This window comes from Elgaria multicarinata, chromosome 1 (genome assembly GCF_023053635.1).
Source record: "Elgaria multicarinata webbii isolate HBS135686 ecotype San Diego chromosome 1, rElgMul1.1.pri, whole genome shotgun sequence".
Lineage (NCBI taxonomy): Eukaryota > Metazoa > Chordata > Lepidosauria > Squamata > Anguidae > Elgaria > Elgaria multicarinata.
The window spans coordinates 188,874,355-188,892,228 of NC_086171.1; the positions used below are offsets into that span (position 1 = coordinate 188,874,355).

The following is a 17,874-nucleotide window of genomic DNA, read 5'->3' on the forward strand; positions in this document are numbered from 1 at the left end:
AGCTCAAAAATGGGAGAAGGACCCAAAATGAATAGGACACTGTTGAAGATTCAACAGTTTTTCATCTTGCCTTTAAACTAAGTTTGTGATCCATTTAGTTTTTCTCCAGAATCTTGACCAGTTTAGAGGACCTCATCACACCAGTGTAGTCCAGGTATCCTCATGATGTAAATAGAAAATTAGTGTAATCTCATTATGTCCTTTAAATGTGCGGAATTCATCTGAAACAGTCTCTGGAATTCAGCAATGTATTCACTGGATAGCCTTCGGAAGGTTTTCCCATCTGTAAAATAAAAATAATAGTAAACTATTTCACAGAGTTGTTGGGTGGACTGGACAAGAAAAGGTATGAAGCACTCTTTGATTAGAAACTGAGAGTGAGGGAAGGAAGGAAGGAAGGAAGGAAGGAAGGAAGGAAGGAAGGGGAACAATTAGCTTCAAACTTTCTTTGAGTTACCGAATATATTTTTTTTCTTGAGAGAGGCTCTCAAGAAAATTAAATGGGACAGGGCTGCCCTCTCATGAAGCAGAGTGAGATGCCCAGATCAGGCACTAGAAGTTGGTGAATTGTGCCACTCCCACTCACCTGTCCACACCAGGAGGTTCCACAGCCACTGCCGCCATGCCATTTCTAATCAATGTGCTGGAAAAGCCCTGTCAGCCACTGTCCCACCACTGCATTAGCCACAGCAAGAGAGTGGCCACTGGGGCTCTCTGGAGCAGCCACCCACAATCAGTTTCCCTCATCATGCACGAAAGCCCCACAGCCACTGCTTCTAGGTGTCCAACTCTCAGGAACAGCCAAGGTGGTGTCGGCACGATGCTGCAGCAGTGCCGGTTCATTTCAGGTGGCAAGAGAACTTGTGCCAGGGCTGGAATAGGGGTAGCTGTTCCCAGCATGGAGTGAACCATATTGTACCTGCCTGCCAGGTAGCTGTTAAAGATGTCCTCATCATCAGAAAAAAAGAGGTGGGAATCCTAATTCAGCCCCACAAACATTGTTGAATACTGAAACCCAGACCTTTGCGAACTAAGCACTCAAAATGCCTGCTGCTCTCAATCATTTCACAAAGTGGCTGCAGCCAAAGTAAATTTTTCTATGGATTAAAAAAACAAAAAAACAGAAATAATTATAATAACTTTATAATATCCTCAATGGGTGCCGTTTCTGTGACAACTCTGTAACAAAGCTGGAAAACACTATTATTTATTATTAGTATTATTTTTTACATATTTATACTGCCCAACAGCCAAGGCTCTTTGGGCAGTTCACAATATACAAAGGTCAAAATTTAAAACTAAAAAAAATAAAAATAAAATGTCATATAATTTGATTTATTACATTTATATACCGCCCCATAGCAGAAGCTCTCTGGGTGGTTTACAGAAGACCAGAAAAAGGTATAGTCCAGGGAAAGCTTTCTAAAAAGATATGTTTTCAGGAAGCGTTTGAAAGATGTTATATTTTTCTGCCTCCCAGACTGCAGGAGGGAGGTTTTTCCCAAGGGCGGTGCCGCTACAGAGAAGGACTGCCATCAAGGTTCTTTGTGACGGCATTCTATTTGTCTTGGAATGATGAGCAGGACCTCCTCTGACGATCATAAATGTCATCTGGGTGTGCATAAGGGAAGGCGGTCTGCTAGGTATCCTGGTCCCAAGTTGTTTAAGGCTATAGGATAATAACATAACCTTACACATGGCTCGGTAGCTAACAGGCCACCAGTGTAGTTCTCTTAGCATGGATTTTATATGGGCAGAGCTAGGTGACTGGTAAAAGAACCAAAGGGTGAGTTTGGTTGGGCTGTCCTTGCCTTGGCTTCTGTTTCATGAATTGGCTTGCTTCAGATAAAACTTCAGTGCAAATGTCAAGGCTGCTGTCTGATTGGACCAGAAGCATATGTGATATATTGAGCAATGTAGAATTGAAGAACCTGTCTAGGAAGGGACCGTTCCAGTTCCTCCTCTGTTCTGTAAGCATTTAACACTTTGTTGGTGTTATATCAGGGGTGTTGAACCTCTTTCAGCACGAGAACCAACTTGGGGAAGCTCTTTGGGGCTGCATCCCTGTTGTGGGTGGGGCTGAAGGCAAACAAACCCAGCATATTGTAGTTTAAAGCTCTTCCTGCGAGTAACTAAGGGGTCCTGCTTTGACCGCTTGTTCCCTCAAAACACCGCAGCATCGCAGCTGAAGGGTGGGAACATTAAATCTCCAAGGCAAGAGGGAGTGTGGGCTTTCCAGAGGCCATTTGGTTCATTCGGCCTCTCCCCTTGCCCTCTGCCCAGGCTTCCCAGGCTTCCCGCAGCCTATCAGTGGCCTTAATCTGCCCCCAGAATGCTCTAGACTCAGGCCGAAGTGAGCTCACCACCGACAGGTGGAGGAAAGATGGTGATGACCTCAGAGTAAGAAAAAAAGTCACAGTAAGGCAGCAATTTTTAAAAAGTGCAGAGTTATTTTTTTTGGGGGGGGGGACCCTGTGCTGGATGCGGGTTGGTGGCTGCATCATATAAACAATGCAGTGCCACTGCACAGCCACCCTGGGGTATTCAGAGGGTAAAGACATCCCATAAGCTGTAGGAGAGGCATTCTAACCTTTGAGAAAACTGCCCAAAATCAGGATACCACTAAATAATCAGAGGCTCAGGAAAAAGGGGTATAGTCAGAAGAAGGAGTGTGGTCAGGTGGGGTCCCCAGGTGGGCCAGATTGGGCCTGTGCTAATGTGAATAAATCTGCTTTCTTGGGCCATATGTGAATCAGATAGAAATAGAATTCCTAGAGATAACAAAGGCCTACATGCATGTAACACAATATGCACAACTTATGGCTCCCCAAGGCCTTAATTGTGCCCCCCCTGTGGGTGCCCTGACTCCCAGCCACCATCAAATCCCCCCCCACATTGATTTCTCACCTATTGTACTGGCTCTCCACTCCCTCCCCTAGAGACCTTCATACATATTGCTCTTTCCATTAGGGGTGTGCACGGACCCCCCGCTCCGCTTCACTTGCAGATCCGCCATTTTTCGGAGCGGGTCGCTCCGCCCCGCCCCCGCTCCGCCCACTTCCGCTCCGCTCCGCTCGGAGCTCCGGATCCGGATCCGGAGCTCCGTTTTTGCCCCCCCATAGGGTTGCATTGAAAGCTAAAAAAGTAAACAACTTTTTTTCCGTTGAAGTTAGAAACCTCACGTTTGGCACCATGACACCTCATGGGCGTATACACACACACGCCAAGTTTCAAGGCAATCCCATCATCCCCTGATTTTTGGCGAATTTTTGAAAATCGGGCACCCCATTCACACCCCTTGGGATAGCTCCGTCAATTTGCATGTTAGAAACCTCAAACTCGGCACCAGGGCAGCTTATCCATGTGTCCACATGCACGCCAAGTTGCAAGCAAATCCCATCATCCCCTGATTTTTGGCGCGGCTCTACCCTCTAACGCACCTCCCATAACCCTAATTCACACCCCTTTAGATAGCTCCGTCAATTTGCACGTTAGAAACCTCAAACTCAGCACCATGATAGCTTATCCACGTGTCCACATGCACGCCAAGTTTCAAGGCAATCCCATCATCCCCTGATTTTTGGGGAATTTATGAAAATCGGGCACCCCATTCACACCCCTTGGGATAGCTCCGTCAATTTGCATGTTAGAAACCTCAAACTCGGCACCAGGGCAGCTTATCCATGTGTCCACATGCACGCCAAGTTGCAAGCAAATCCCATCATCCCCTGATTTTTGGCATGGCTTAACTCACCCCAAATTGTCCCATTCTACAACTACGTCAATTTGCACGTTAGAAACCTCAAACTCAGCACCATGATAGCTTATCCACGTGTCCACATGCACGCCAAGTTTCAAGGCAATCCCATCATCCCCTGATTTTTGGGGAATTTATGAAAATCGGGCACCCCATTCACACCCCTTGGGATAGCTCCGTCAATTTGCATGTTAGAAACCTCAAACTCGGCACCAGGGCAGCTTATCCATGTGTCCACATGCACGCCAAGTTGCAAGCAAATCCCATCATCCCCTGATTTTTGGCGCGGCTTAAACTTTTTAACTCACCCCAAATCAAGTCCCATTCTACAACTACGTCAATTTGCACGTTAGAAACCTATCCTTTGGTCCCATGACAGCTTACCCATGTGTCCCCATGGACACCAAGTTTCAAGGCAATCCCATCATCCCCTGATGTTAGGGGAACTTTTGAAATTTGAACACTCCAGTATGTCAGGGATTTAAAGTTGCAATTGCAGACAGCTCAATGGGGCCAGTTCCAAGGCAATCCCAACATGCCACGAGATAACCCTAAATCTTCTGGCACATTTGAAAAAGGGATTATTGAATTTGATAAAGTCTAAGTGAGCGCAGGAAGGACTTCTCCCCTTAGTCAAAGCAAGACACATACACCATCGCTGCAAGGCGGGAAGGGGAGAAGGGAGGGAAAGCAGGCAGGCAGCATGCATTGTAGTGCCGCAAGGATGGCTTGAGCACTAACGCATAGCAAACCAACCCATAAGTGGGCGCAAAGTGAGGCAAAGATGGCTGGTTGTTTCTTTCTAAGCCAGCAGTTACGCCTTGAGGGGCACAGAGGAGGACGACTGGGAGCAAGCGTGCCGGAGGGTGCTGGCCACGAACCGCAAAGCCCATCTCCCAGGCACCAGGCGGGCAGAGCAGGCGAGGAGTCAGTCCTGGCAGATGCCCCACCACAGCAGCACCCCGGGGGAGGCGGGCAGACAGGCAGGCAGGCATGGGTTGGCGGGCCCAGAAAAGCTGGTACCTTGCACAAGTAAGCCATAGATCTGTGGGGGAGTCAGTCCCAGCAGATCCAGCTACCTCACAAGGATGGCTCCCAGGCAGGCGGGCAGGCGCCTCCACTGTAGTGGCTGTGCTCAACTCGGCGGGCGCACTACAAGACGAGTTGAAGTGAGAGCTCACTTCTCAGGAAATGTAGTGGCTGTGCTACGGGAGATCGGTGGACTGCTGGAGCTTAGCTTTTTCTCTGAGGGGAAGTCCATGAGTTGAAGTGACAGCTTGCTTCTCAAAGACAGGGTTACAGCGGAAGAGGGGTGGGACGAGACCGGGGAGACAAGCTCGACCAGTGACTACTACTAATCCCCACATCCTGGAGGACCACAGCATCCCACACAAAGTGGCTGTGGTGAAGTCAATGGCTGTCATGAGTCGAAGTGAGTGCTGACTTCTCAGGAGGAAACTTAAACTGTCCCTAGTATGCACTAAGTGGCTGTGCTATGGGAGTTCGGTGGACTGTTGGAGTACCAGCCACAATTGGGGAAGTGAATGAGTTTCAGTGAAAGGTTGCTTCTCAAAATCAGCACACAGATCAAGGACTCCATTTGATCCCCGAGCTATCTAAAGGGTGACCCGTGGACTGCTGGAGTTTTCCTCCGGTTCCCGGTGGCTGGGATGGGTCTCGGCTTCTCAAAGCCATGGCACTGCTGCATATGCAGTGCAGCTTCTCGAAAGAGAGCTGTCCCACGGAAAAACGGTGCATTACTGGAGCTTAGCTTTTTCTCAAAGGGGAAGTCAATGAGTTGAAGTGAAAGGTTGCTTCGGAAGTCTATGGCTTTCATGAGTTTCAGTGACAGCTTGCTTCTCAAAGAGGGCGTTACAGCGGAAGAGGGGTGGGACGAGACCAGGGAGAGGAGCTCGACCAGCTGCTGCGACTAATCCTCACCCACATCCTGGAGGACCACAGCATCCGCAGTAGTGGCTGTGGTGAAGTCAATGGCTGTCATGAGTTGAAGTGAGTGCTCACTTCTCAGGAAAATTAAACTGTCCGTACACACTAAGTGGCTGTTCTATGGGCGATCGGTGGACACCTGGAGTACCACCCGCACATAGGGGAAGTCCATGAGTTGAAGTGACAGCTTGCTTCTCAAAGATAGGGTTACAGCGGAAGAGGGGTGGGACGAGACCGGGGAGAGAAGCTCGACCAGTGGCTACTACTAATCCCCACATCCTGGAGGACCACAGCATCCCACACAAAGTGGCTGTGGTGAAGTCAACGGCTGTCATGAGTCGAAGTGAGTGCTCACTTCTCAGGAGGAAACTTAAACTGTCCCTGTGCAGTCAGTGGTTGGGGAGAGAGGCACGGCCAGCTGTGCCTCCACCGTAGGGGCTGTGCTCAAGTGTCTGAACTTGGAGTCGAAGTGAGAGCTCAAAATTGCTCCATATGAGACTGGGGAGAGAAGCTCGACCAGCTTCTGCTACTAATCCTCACCCACATCCTGGTGGAACAAAGCATCCACCGAGAAGTGGCTGTGGTGAAGTCAATGGCTGTCATGAGTTGAAGTGAGTGCTGACTTCTCAGGAGGAAACTTAAACTGTCCCTACGCACTAAGTGGCTGTGCTATGGGCGATCGGTCGACTACTGGAGTACCACCCGCACATAGGGGAAGTCCATGAGTTGAAGTGACAGCTTGCTTCTCAAAGATAGGGTTACAGCGGAAGAGGGGTGGGACGAGACCGGGGAGAGAAGCTCGACCAGTGGCTACTACTAATCCCCACATCCTGGAGGACCACAGCATCCCACACAAAGTGGCTGTGGTGAAGTCAACGGCTGTCATGAGTCGAAGTGAGTGCTCACTTCTCAGGAGGAAACTTAAACTGTCCCTGTGCAGTCAGTGGTTGGGGAGAGAGGCACGGCCAGCTGTGCCTCCACCGTAGGGGCTGTGCTCAAGTGTCTGAACTTGGAGTCGAAGTGAGAGCTCAAAATTGCTCCATATGAGACCAGGGAGAGGAGCTCGACCAGCTGCTGCGACTAATCCTCACCCACATCCTGGAGGACCACAGCATCCGCAGTAGTGGCTGTGGTGAAGTCAATGGCTGTCATGAGTTGAAGTGAGTGCTCACTTCTCAGGAGGAAACTTAAACTGTCCCTATGCACTAAGTGGCTGTGCTATGGGAGTTCGGTGGACTACTGGAGTACCAGCCGCAATTGGGGAAGTGAATGAGTTTCAGTGAAAGGTTGCTTCTCAAAATCAGCACACTGATCGGGTCACCCAGAGGTCCACAGCCTCTACGTAGTGGCTGTGCTGAAGTCAATGACTTCCATGAGTTTAAGTGAAAGGTTGCTTCTCAAAGGCGAGGACTTGCCTGTTTCATTTTCGCAGCGAGACAGGCAGCTGCAGTAACACTCACAACCACACACACAAGGACAGCTTTTGCACAGAGGCTCATGAGTTCAAGTGACAGCTTACTTCTCAAAACCATACTTCGGGATCAGGGAGTACGTCTTCCACTCCCAGGGCACTCCAAAGGGCGACCCGTGGACTGCTGGACTTTACCTCCCTCAGTTGGGGAAGTGAATGATGAGTTTAAGTGAAAGCTTGCTTCTCAAAGACGGGTTACAGCAGAAGGGGAAGAGGAAGAGGATGAGACTGAGGAGAGAGAGGTTGCATCGGAAGTCTATGGCTTTCATGAGTTTCATGAGTTGAAGTGAGTGCTCACTTCTCAGGAAAATTAAACTGTCCGTACACACTAAGTGGCTGTTCTATGGGCGATCGGTCGACTGCTGGAGTACCTCCCACACATAGGGGAAGTCCATGAGTCGAAGTGAAAGCTCACTTCTCAGATAACTTGAATTGCGAGACTGGGGAGAGACGCTCGGCCAGCTGCTGCAACTAATCCTCCTCACCCACATCCTGGTGGAACAAAGCATCCACCGAGAAGTGGCTGTGGTGAAGTCAATGGCTGTCATGAGTCGAAGTGAAAGCTCACTTCTCAGGAGGAAACTTAAACTGTCCCTATGCACTAAGTGGCTGTGATATGGGCGTTCGGTGGACTGTTGGAGTACCAGCCGCAATTGGGGAAGTCCATGAGTTGAAGTGAGTGCTCACTTCTCAGGAAAATTAAACTGTCCGTACACACAAAGTGGCTGTGGTATGGGCGATCGGTGGACACCTGGAGTACCACCCGCACATAGGGGAAGTCCATGAGTTGAAGTGACAGCTTGCTTCTCAGGAGGAAACTTAAACTGTCCCTACGCACTAAGTGGCTGTGCTATGGGCGATCGGTCGACTACTGGAGTACCACCCGCACATAGGGGAAGTCCATGAGTTGAAGTGACAGCTTGCTTCTCAAAGACAGGGTTACAGCGGAAGAGGGGTGGGACGAGACCGGGGAGAGAAGCTCGACCAGCGACTGTTACTTATCCCCACATCCTGGAGGACCACAGCATCCACAGTAGTGGCTGTGGTGAAGTCAATGGCTGTCATGAGTTGAAGTGAGTGCTCACTTCTCAGGAGGAAACTTAAACTGTCCCTGTGCAGTCAGTGGTTGGGGAGAGAGGCACGGCCAGCTGTGCCTCCACCGTAGGGGCTGTGCTCAAGTGTCTGAACTTGAAGTCGAAGTGAGAGCTCAAAATTGCTCCATATGAGACTGGGGAGAGAAGCTCGACCAGCGACTGCTACTTATCCCCACATCCTGGAGGACCACAGCATCCGCAGTAGTGGCTGTGGTGAAGTCAATGGCTGTCATGAGTTGAAGTGAGTGCTCACTTCTCAGGAGGAAACTTAAACTGTCCCTGTGCAGTCAGTGGTTGGGGAGAGAGGCACGGCCAGCTGTGCCTCCACCGTAGGGGCTGTGCTCAAGTGTCTGAACTTGAAGTCGAAGTGAGAGCTCAAAATTGCTCCATATGAGACTGGGGAGAGAAGCTCGACCAGCGACTGCTACTTATCCCCACATCCTGGAGGACCACAGCATCCGCAGTAGTGGCTGTGGTGAAGTCAATGGCTGTCATGAGTTGAAGTGAGTGCTCACTTCTCAGGAGGAAACTTAAACTGTCCCTATGCACTAAGTGGCTGTGCTATGGGCGTTCGGTGGACTGTTGGAGTACCAGCCGCAATTGGGGAAGTGAATGAGTTTCAGTGAAAGGTTGCTTCTCAAAATCAGCACACAGATCAAGGACTCCATTTGATCCCCGAGCTATCTAAAGGGCGACCCGTGGACTGCTGGAGTGTAACCTCCCTCACCCTCAATTGGGGAAGTGAATGAGTTTCAGTGAAAGGTTGCTTCTCAAAATCAGCACACTGATGGAGTCACCCAGAGGTCCACAGCCTCTATGTAGTGGCTGTGCTGAAGTCAATGACTTCCATGAGTTCAAGTGAAAGGTTGCTTCTCAAAGGCGAGGACTCGCCTGTTTGCTTCTCAAAAAACCATACTTCTGGATCAGGGAGTACGTCTTCCACTCCCAGGGCACTCCAAAGGGCGACCCGTGGACTGCTGGAGAGAGGCAGCCTGGCTAGTGGTGGTGGTGGTGCCAGGCATTGCCTTGCCCCCTGCTTGCACCTCACCTAAACGTGCAGTCAATCATGGACAAACGGTTGTAAACCGCCCAGAGAGCTTTGGCTGTGGGGCGGTATATAAATGTAATTAATTAAATAAATAAATAAATAAATAAATAAATAAATGGAGTCTTTTGGAACTGGGTGGAAAACTATCCGGATGAGTTGACTAAGCTGTACCGGACGCCACAGAAATGAAATGAACTCAAGTGCGGTGCTTTGCCCTCACAGTCAGTCACACACACGCACGGTGACAAACTCTGCCTAGTGCCTACAGAGAAAAAACCAGCCTGCCTGAACTGTAGTGTGCCTGCCAACCCAAGGAGGGGTGGAATTAAAGGGAGCCTGCCTGTCACTCCCACGAGGGCTTGAGGGTGGGGTATCCCAGCAGGGGGAGATTGCCCTTCAGAAAGACCAGCTGCTCCACCAAGTCCGGCTCCAAGCGAGAGCGGTGAGGGGTCACTATGTCGCCCGCCATAGAGAACACCCTCTCGCTTGGAACACTGGTGGGTGGGCAGCTGAGTCGATCCATGGCCACCCGCGCCAGGTCCGGCCAAATCTGAAAACGGGATGACCAGTAGGCCAGGGGGTCCATGGAGGAGTCCTCGATGGGCTCTGACAGGTAACGCTGCACGGTGGTTGCAGCGTCATCCTGGCTGGTGGCTGGGGAGGGTCTCTGCCCAAACACGGTGTGCAGAGCCTCTTCCCAATACCCCTCGCCTGTGCTGCTGCTGGGAGGGATGCAGGTGAGGCTGCTGCTGGTGCTGCTGGTGCTGCTGCGGGGAGGGGTGGCCTGCTCCTCTGCCTCACTCTGCCCCACCCTCTTGGCCCATGCCGCCCGCACTTCGCCCACCAGCGTTTCCACCCAGTGCTGCCTGCTATTTGGCCCACAAAGCCCATCCTTCACACGAGGGTCGCACATGGCTGCCAACATGTGGACCCTGTCGGTTTGGATGGGCTCCAGCCTCCGCGTCACGCCGTCCCTCAGCCTAGTCACCGCTTCGCGGACCTCGGGCTCGAAGCGCCTGCCGGTGACGGGATCCCTGTACTCCAGAAAGTCGCCCATCTGTTTCTGGAGATGCCTGCATACAGGGATCACCTGGCTGAGGAGGGCAGAGCTTTTGCTCAGGGTCTCGGTGGCGTTCAGGAACGGCTTGAGGACCGCCACCAGCTGGGACATGGCGTCCCACTGCTGCTTGCCCAGGTGGTGGACGCCCATGTCCCTGACCCTGAACAAGTCGTGGATGGCACGCTGTTGCTCCACCATCCGCTCCAGCATCAGGTAGGTGGAGTTCCAGCGTGTCACCACATCCTGCACTAGCCTGTGCTGCGGGAGATTCAACTCCTCCTGCTTCTCCCGCAGCAAGCGACTGCCCTTGACGCTGTGGTGGAAATGGCCTGCCACCTTTCTGCAGCTCTCCAGGAGGTTACGGATCCCGGACAGGGGACCGAGGTTGGGCTTGCTGCTGCCCATCCCAAGGCCATCCCTCACCACCAGGTTCAAGACGTGCGCGATGCAGCGGACGCCCTCGAATCCGCCGTCGCGCACCGCCTTCACCATGTTGGCTCCCCCGTCCGTGACCATGTAACCGCGGGTGACCTTCTGCCCAGCTAGCCACCCATCCACCATGCGGTTCATGGCCTCCGTAATCTCCCCTGCCGTGTGGGACTGGTCCATCACTTGCGTGTGGAGGAGGGCCCAGCAGTAGCCCTCCTTGCCAGTCCCTGTAGTGCTGGATCCTTCCTGCCCCACGGCTGCCCACCAGTGTGCCGTCAGGGACAGGTAAGCGTGCACTCCGCCCTCGCTGGACCAAATGTCCGAGGTGAAGTGCACCATCCGTGCCTCTGCCTGGCACAGACGACCCAGCACTAACTCCCTGCAGGAACGGTACAGGGAAGGCACCACCCGCCTGCTCAGGGTGGTGCGACACGGCAGCTTGTAGTATGGCACCACAAGCGCCATCAGCCTCTTGAAGCCTGCGTTGTCGACGAGGCTGAATGGCTGGTCGTCCAACGCCACCATCTCACCGATTGACGTGGTGATCTGGGAGGGCGTTGGAAAACGCCATCTTGTGGTTCCATACTTCCCCCACCCCATTTCCGGCAGGGTTGCCTGCCTAACCCTTGTGGGGATGGGAGATGGAGAGCTGAGACTGGAAGTGCCAGCAGCAGCAGCAGCAGCAGCAGCAGCAGCAGCCGCCGCCTTCGGCTTTCCCCTGGAACCAGTCGCCTTGCCCGCCTCTTTCCCCAGCAAGACCGACTGGTGCTGCCTCTTAAGATGCATCTTCATGCTGCTGGTTCCATAATGCCCTGTCGATGAACCCCTGCTTAGGCTGAGTTTGCAGTGGCGACAGACAGCAAAGCGGGGATCCGCTCCCAACTCAAAGTGGTCCCACACGATGCTTGTCTTTCGTTTCCGTGGTGACACCACCAATTGCCCGCCTGAGCTCTCTGGTGTTGCCACAGAAACAGGGGTGTGGGATGAGACTGGGGAGAGAGCCTCGGCCTGCTGCTGCTCCTCCTCAGCCCCCACATCCTGGAGGCCCACCGCCTCCTCCTCCTCCTCCCCCCCCTCCACTGTGCTGAGGACCTCGTCTAGGTCCATCATCGGGCTCGTGGGCTGAAAGGAGAATGAAGGAGTTGGGGATACTCCTCCTCCTCTAATGGCACTGCTGCCACGTGCCTCTTGCAAACGGGCACTTTTCCCATTCCCACCCTCAAAAAGAGAACGCCGGGCACAAGTTGCAGAAGAGAGTGGCTCTGCCTGCTGCTTGTCCTGCTTCTGTTTTGGAGCAGTCAGCCAAGGAGTTGCCCGTTTGAGTTTCACAGGAGGAGAGGAAGCCTGCTTACTGCTGGCAGACTGAGCCTTGCTGCTTTCAGCACGCCTGCTTCCTCTTTTCATGATGACTAACAAAATATTAATACTACTAATACTATGTATAAGGTACTACTAAGAATATGTATAAGAAGATATAATATGTTTAAATGTAGGGAAATGGGACAAGAACAATAAAATATACTACTACTAATATGTATGAGAATATACTAATATATATATATATATCTACTACTAAGAATATCTACAAGAATATAATAATATGTTTAAGAATATTACTAATAAATGTAGGGAAATGGGACAAGAAATGGGACAACCACTACTATAACAAGAACAAAATATGAATACTACTACTACTAATATGTATGAGAATGTATACTAATAGACTACTAAGACTATGTCAAAGAATATAATATAATATGTTTAAGAATAGGGAAATGGTGTGCGTATGCTTTCCCCAAAATGCTCAATCTGTGGCTGCCTGTTGAACTTGACAAAAGCAGCCCACTCCGTCGAAGTTACACAGAGAAGAAAAAGAGAATCCAATTTTTTTGGTATATTTGGTATATAGAAGATAGAAGGAAACACAATCAGGATTTAAGAGAGGGGAGGGGGGAAAAGAACCAACCACTACTATAATATGTATGAGAATGTATACTAATAGACTACTAAGACTATGTCAAAGAATATAATAATAATATGTTTAAGAATAGGGAAATGGTGTGCGTATGCTTTCCCCAAAATGCTCAATCTGTGGCTGCCTGTTGAACTTGACAAAAGCAGCCCACTCCGTCGAAGTTACACAGAGAAGAAAAAGAGAATCCAATTTTTTTGGTATATTTGGTATAGAAGATAGAAGGAAACACAATCAGGATTTAAGAGAGGGGAGGGGGGAAAAGAACCAACCACTACTATAAGAAGAACAAAATATGAATACTAATATAATATGTATGAGAATATATACTAATGGACTATGTGAAAGAATATAATAAAATATGTTTAAGAATATAAATGTAGGGAAATGGGACAAAAACTGTGTGTATGCTTTCAAAAGAAAGCTTTCACAAAAGCAGAACAGTCAGGCTTTAATACAGGGAAGGGGGGGGGGCAACCAACCCAACCAACCCAAACACACACTCCAAAATTCAAAAATAAAGTTTATATTAAATCAAAGTAAGGGGAAAACACAGGGCAAACTAAGCTACAAGTCAGAAAGAAGCAAACAAACACACACACACGCCAAACTAAACCTATCCTAATCTATCTCCAAAGTCCAAAGCAGGAGCACTAACTAACTAAGTGTTCCCTCCACGAACGCCAACCCACAAAGAGACACAAAACAGAAAGTTCTCAGGGTGGGTCTGCCTTAGTCCCCCCTCCAACGCTGGGATTGGAGGAGGATGCTTTCTGAGGAGATCAATTCTCATCAGGATTGGGAGTTGAATGTGCCTGTCATCGCTTCCAAAAAAATAAAAATAAAAAAATAAAAAAAACCCAAACCCCGATTTTTAAAAAAATATTGCACGTGAACCACAGCACGCAGAAAGTTGAGAGTGGTCTCAAAATGACCCCCATCCACGACTCTCTGTGCACAAGAATTTTCAGAACGATAGCTTAAACCCCCCCCCAGTTATCCCCGATTCTTTCCCTCAATGCAATCCTATGGGCGAAAAGCCGAAACGGAGCCCCGCGGTTGACCCTATTTTTAAAAAACTTCTAGCCCGCGACCCGTACGATGCAGAAAGTTGAGAGTGGTCTCAAAATGACCCCCATCCACGACTCTCTGTGCACAAGAATTTTCAGAACGATAGCTTAAACCCCCCCCCAGTTATCCCCGATTCTTTCCCTCAATGCAATCCTATGGGCGAAAAGCCGAAACGCAGTTTGAGCCCCGCGGTTGACCCGATTTTTAAAAAAATATTGCACGTGAACCACAGCACGCAGAGAGGTGAGAGTGGTCTCAAAATGACCCCCATCCACGACTCTCTGTGCACAAGAATTTCCAGAACGATAGCTTCAAAAACAACGTAGTTATGCGCGATTATTTGCCGCAATGCAATCCTATGGCGAAATGTTTTCAAGATGGCGACCGGAGCGCTCCGACTGAACTCGGAGCTCCGAAAAATGGTCGCTTCTCTTCGCCTTGCTTCTAGGGGGTCCGCGGTCCGCTCCTACTCCGCCTCTGGGTAAGGCGGAGCAGGCCAATCCGCTACTGCTTCTACGCTCCTAATCGGAGCGGAGCACATCCCTACTTTCCATGCTGTGGCGAGGATGTGAATGTTTGTGTATGCACTCCCCTACCTTAATTGTTGAAGTGCCATAAGATCTCCAATCAGCTTACCTGCTCACGAGGTTCTAAGAAGATCCCCAGCACACAAACCCTGCCAGACAATTACAAGCGTCCTGCATCCATAAATGGGCACAGGTACTCCAGAACAATAATCTGCCCCACCCATATAACCAGGTCAACTGGCTGTGTGCAGCAGATATCAAGCATAGGTGCATGGGGTAGGTCACCCTGTAGCTAATGGGATCATATGAAAAGGAAAACTGGTGAGATCTGCTGGGGGGGGGGGTGGCGGGGAGTGGGGATTAGCCATAAATATTAGGGCTTTCAGCCAGTGCTTGTTGTACAAATAGGGCATGTAACAAAGTTTTGCAGTATACCCCTGTCTTCTAATAGGAATAATCCTGGTCAGTGTACCTGCCAGCCTAGCCTTCCACTGAAATACTGTAAGCTACTGGGAACTCAAGTTAAGCCAATTCTTCACTTTTCATTTTCTTGTGGTTTCAGTACTTTATTGTGTTTCTTGCGTTCAATAAGCATGCTCAGTCTTCGTTAGTGTGGTTTATTCGGAGAGATTGCCCCTTTTTGATAATGATAACAACAGCAGCAACGACATTTTACTTCCATAAGCCTCACATACTAATCTAGGCTAGCAACTTCTTCTTTCTCAGTGGCCCCGTTTGGGCTCTATTTCTATTGGCACAAGGGCACTGAGCTCATTATTAGAGGGATTCCTGTTCATGATGAAAGGCAACATTTCTGAGTTCAGATCAGATCCTAGTTCCATTGCAACAAGGCAGGTAAAACTGTGGTTCAAGAGCTTAGTATTGGAACATAGGAAGCAATAAATATGCTAGCATCTCTGACTATTTTTGTGTGACCACAATGTATTGGGAATCAATCCTCCCATACACATCTTGGATGATGGTAGTGATGTACAGATCAGACAGCATGACTTCTAGGCTGATGTTAGTTCCAGCTGAAGAAACTAGGCATTGTCAATTAACACACTAGACAAGACAGTCCATTAACACACTAGATAGCCCTGGCTATCTGTCGTCTGTTACAACTGTGGTTCAAGAGCCCCACATGACTGCCAGGCAGTTCAAGGAAGTGAAAAGAAATAGCAGAAGAAGCAGTAATCTGGTGGAATGGTGGGGGAAATGTGAATGAGGATGCCAGGAAGGGCCAGAGAAAAGAATATGATGGTGTGGTCCAGTAACTGCTGTTGAGGAGGAAGTGGGTGATGGCTGTGTAGACACTTTCTGATGGGGAAAACAGTGGTGGACTGGCTATGTCTCTTGTAGCTCTCAACCAACTGAAGGCATGGGTGTATAGCTCTTCTTAGAAAATCCTCTGCATTTATATAATGCCAATGTTAGAGGTTTTATATGCCCTGGAGGCTGCTGACTCCTATACCAGTAGGGCAATAAATCCACCCTGGGTTTTGGTCAGAACCACTCAAAACTTTAAAAGAGCTATCCAAAGCACTGGACCCTATCCCTAAACTGTGCTCGGCACCTTGGATAGCTCCTTTGGAGTTCTGACTGAAACCCAAAGTGGATTCAAAGCTTCACTGAAATTGGAGCCACCAGCCTCCACTGTTCGTATAACTGGAAATTGGGACATCTGCTCTTACTTCAAAAGCCTAGCAACACAAAATGGCTGCCAGTACTTCAATCTCTATTACCATTTCTACAACACTACATGTGTGCTTCTGAGAAGAGCTTAACACAAACTGTTTACCAGCCAGAGTTCTTCTAACTGCCAAAGGATCAGATTCTGCCCTCTTTTAATTAGTAGCAAAACTTCAGAAAGGGATTGGCTCTAAAACAGACCCACTTTCAGACTGGAAGCTCAGACTGACTTTCTCCACTGTCTGTTAATATTAGGATGGCACCCAGGCTGATGGACCAGTAGGAAATTTGGATTCTGGAAATACTAGCTCCTGTTTCTGGCAGATTTATTCTCCAAAGTCTCCCACTAGAATCAATAATCCACAGACAGAATTATGTTACAACTGTGTGCAAAGCAGGAAATGAAAGGAGCTATCCTGCGTGAGAGATGATTCTGCATGGTCCCAATTATGGTTTAAATGGGTACATCTCATGAAAAACTTCACTCCCTGAAAAATCCCCCACCCATTTCCTTTTTTAAAAAATGTCCCTCCATATTTCTGTAATAGTTTGCCCATTTTGCTACATGTTCAGTGGTTAGCTGAGTCCTGCAGTCAGCAACAAGAACCACCTTCTTTCCATTTTTTTTTTAAAAATAGCATCAAAGCATAGTTGCCAAGAGGAGAAAACTAGTGTGGCTTGGAGGATGGCAACAATGGACAGAGCCTTCTCAGTGACAGCCCCTAAGTGTGGAATGTCCTCCTCACTGAGATCCACCTGGAGCTCATCATTTTGGTGCAAGGTTAACATTTTCCCCTACTCTCAGGCATTTGATGGGCCTTCAAACTTCAGCTGTTTCATCAGATCTTGGTATCTTATTGTAACCTATTTCTAACTGATTTAAATTGTTTTTAAATTTTTTATATGAAAGATTTTATATTGTTGCATTTTTAATTATAGTTTTTGTGAACCTGCTGGGGAGCTTTGGCTATTTGATGGTGAAGAAATGAAATGGCATGGAGGAGTGTCTTTTGGAGATAATTCCAGGCCCTCCAAAACTCATCTGTTGCACCTTCAGTCCCTCCGTAGGGGAAATCTGGGTTTATCCTGTGACCAGAAGGCACTACTATTGAGCTAAGTCCACCAGCAGAATGATGAGATTGATATACTGACCTACCTCATGAAGTTATTGAAAGACAGTTGCAAGATTTTCTTGCAGAGAGCTTCACAGAGCAAGATCAAAATAGGAAAACGCAAGAAGTTTAAAAACAAACAAACAGTTCAACGCTGACAATATGTGAAAAGGATCTAGGTGTCTTTATTGATCACAAGCAGTATGATGAGGCTGCTAAAATAACTAATGCAATCTTGGGCTGCTTTAATGGAAACATAGTTTCCAGATTAAGCTGAGCTCTATTCAACCATTAAACAAAGTCATAAAACTCACCACCCAAGCAGGAACGTAGCATGCTGAGTAGCCCCATCCTCCAACATCCCATCATAATTTGCTCCACCCATAGGCAACCACATGTATGGTGTGAACACTTGCAGCGGGGAGGCCTTTCCATGTCCAGTTGCCTACATATAAGTCTCCACACTATTCAGAACCCTGCATAGTTATTGCTCATGTGGGGAGTTTCACCATGTTGCATAGCACCTGAATGGAGCAATAATTCCATTCTGTTCTGCACTGGTCAGGGGTTACAGCTGGAGTACTGTGACTCAGGGGATGTCTATACAATGTCATGTTGGTAGGTGATTTCCTCAAAACCCTGCACTGAGAAGGCACGGGCTATCCGGGCAGGAAAAAATACAGTGCCGGTGGCC

At 49.0% G+C, this 17,874-nt stretch overlaps 1 protein-coding gene across 1 annotated transcript in view; it reads right to left on the reverse strand.

Moving 5' to 3' along the window:
* Positions 1–216: 216 nt before the first annotated feature.
* The window catches only part of MAFB (MAF bZIP transcription factor B), a 38,641-nt gene continuing 20,983 nt past the window's right edge, over positions 217–17,874 (reverse strand). The window contains exon 2 of the mRNA XM_063145528.1: positions 217–283. Within this exon, the coding sequence (XP_063001598.1) occupies positions 253–283 (31 nt within the window). The 3' untranslated portion in view covers positions 217–252. The remainder of the gene's footprint in view (positions 284–17,874) is intronic.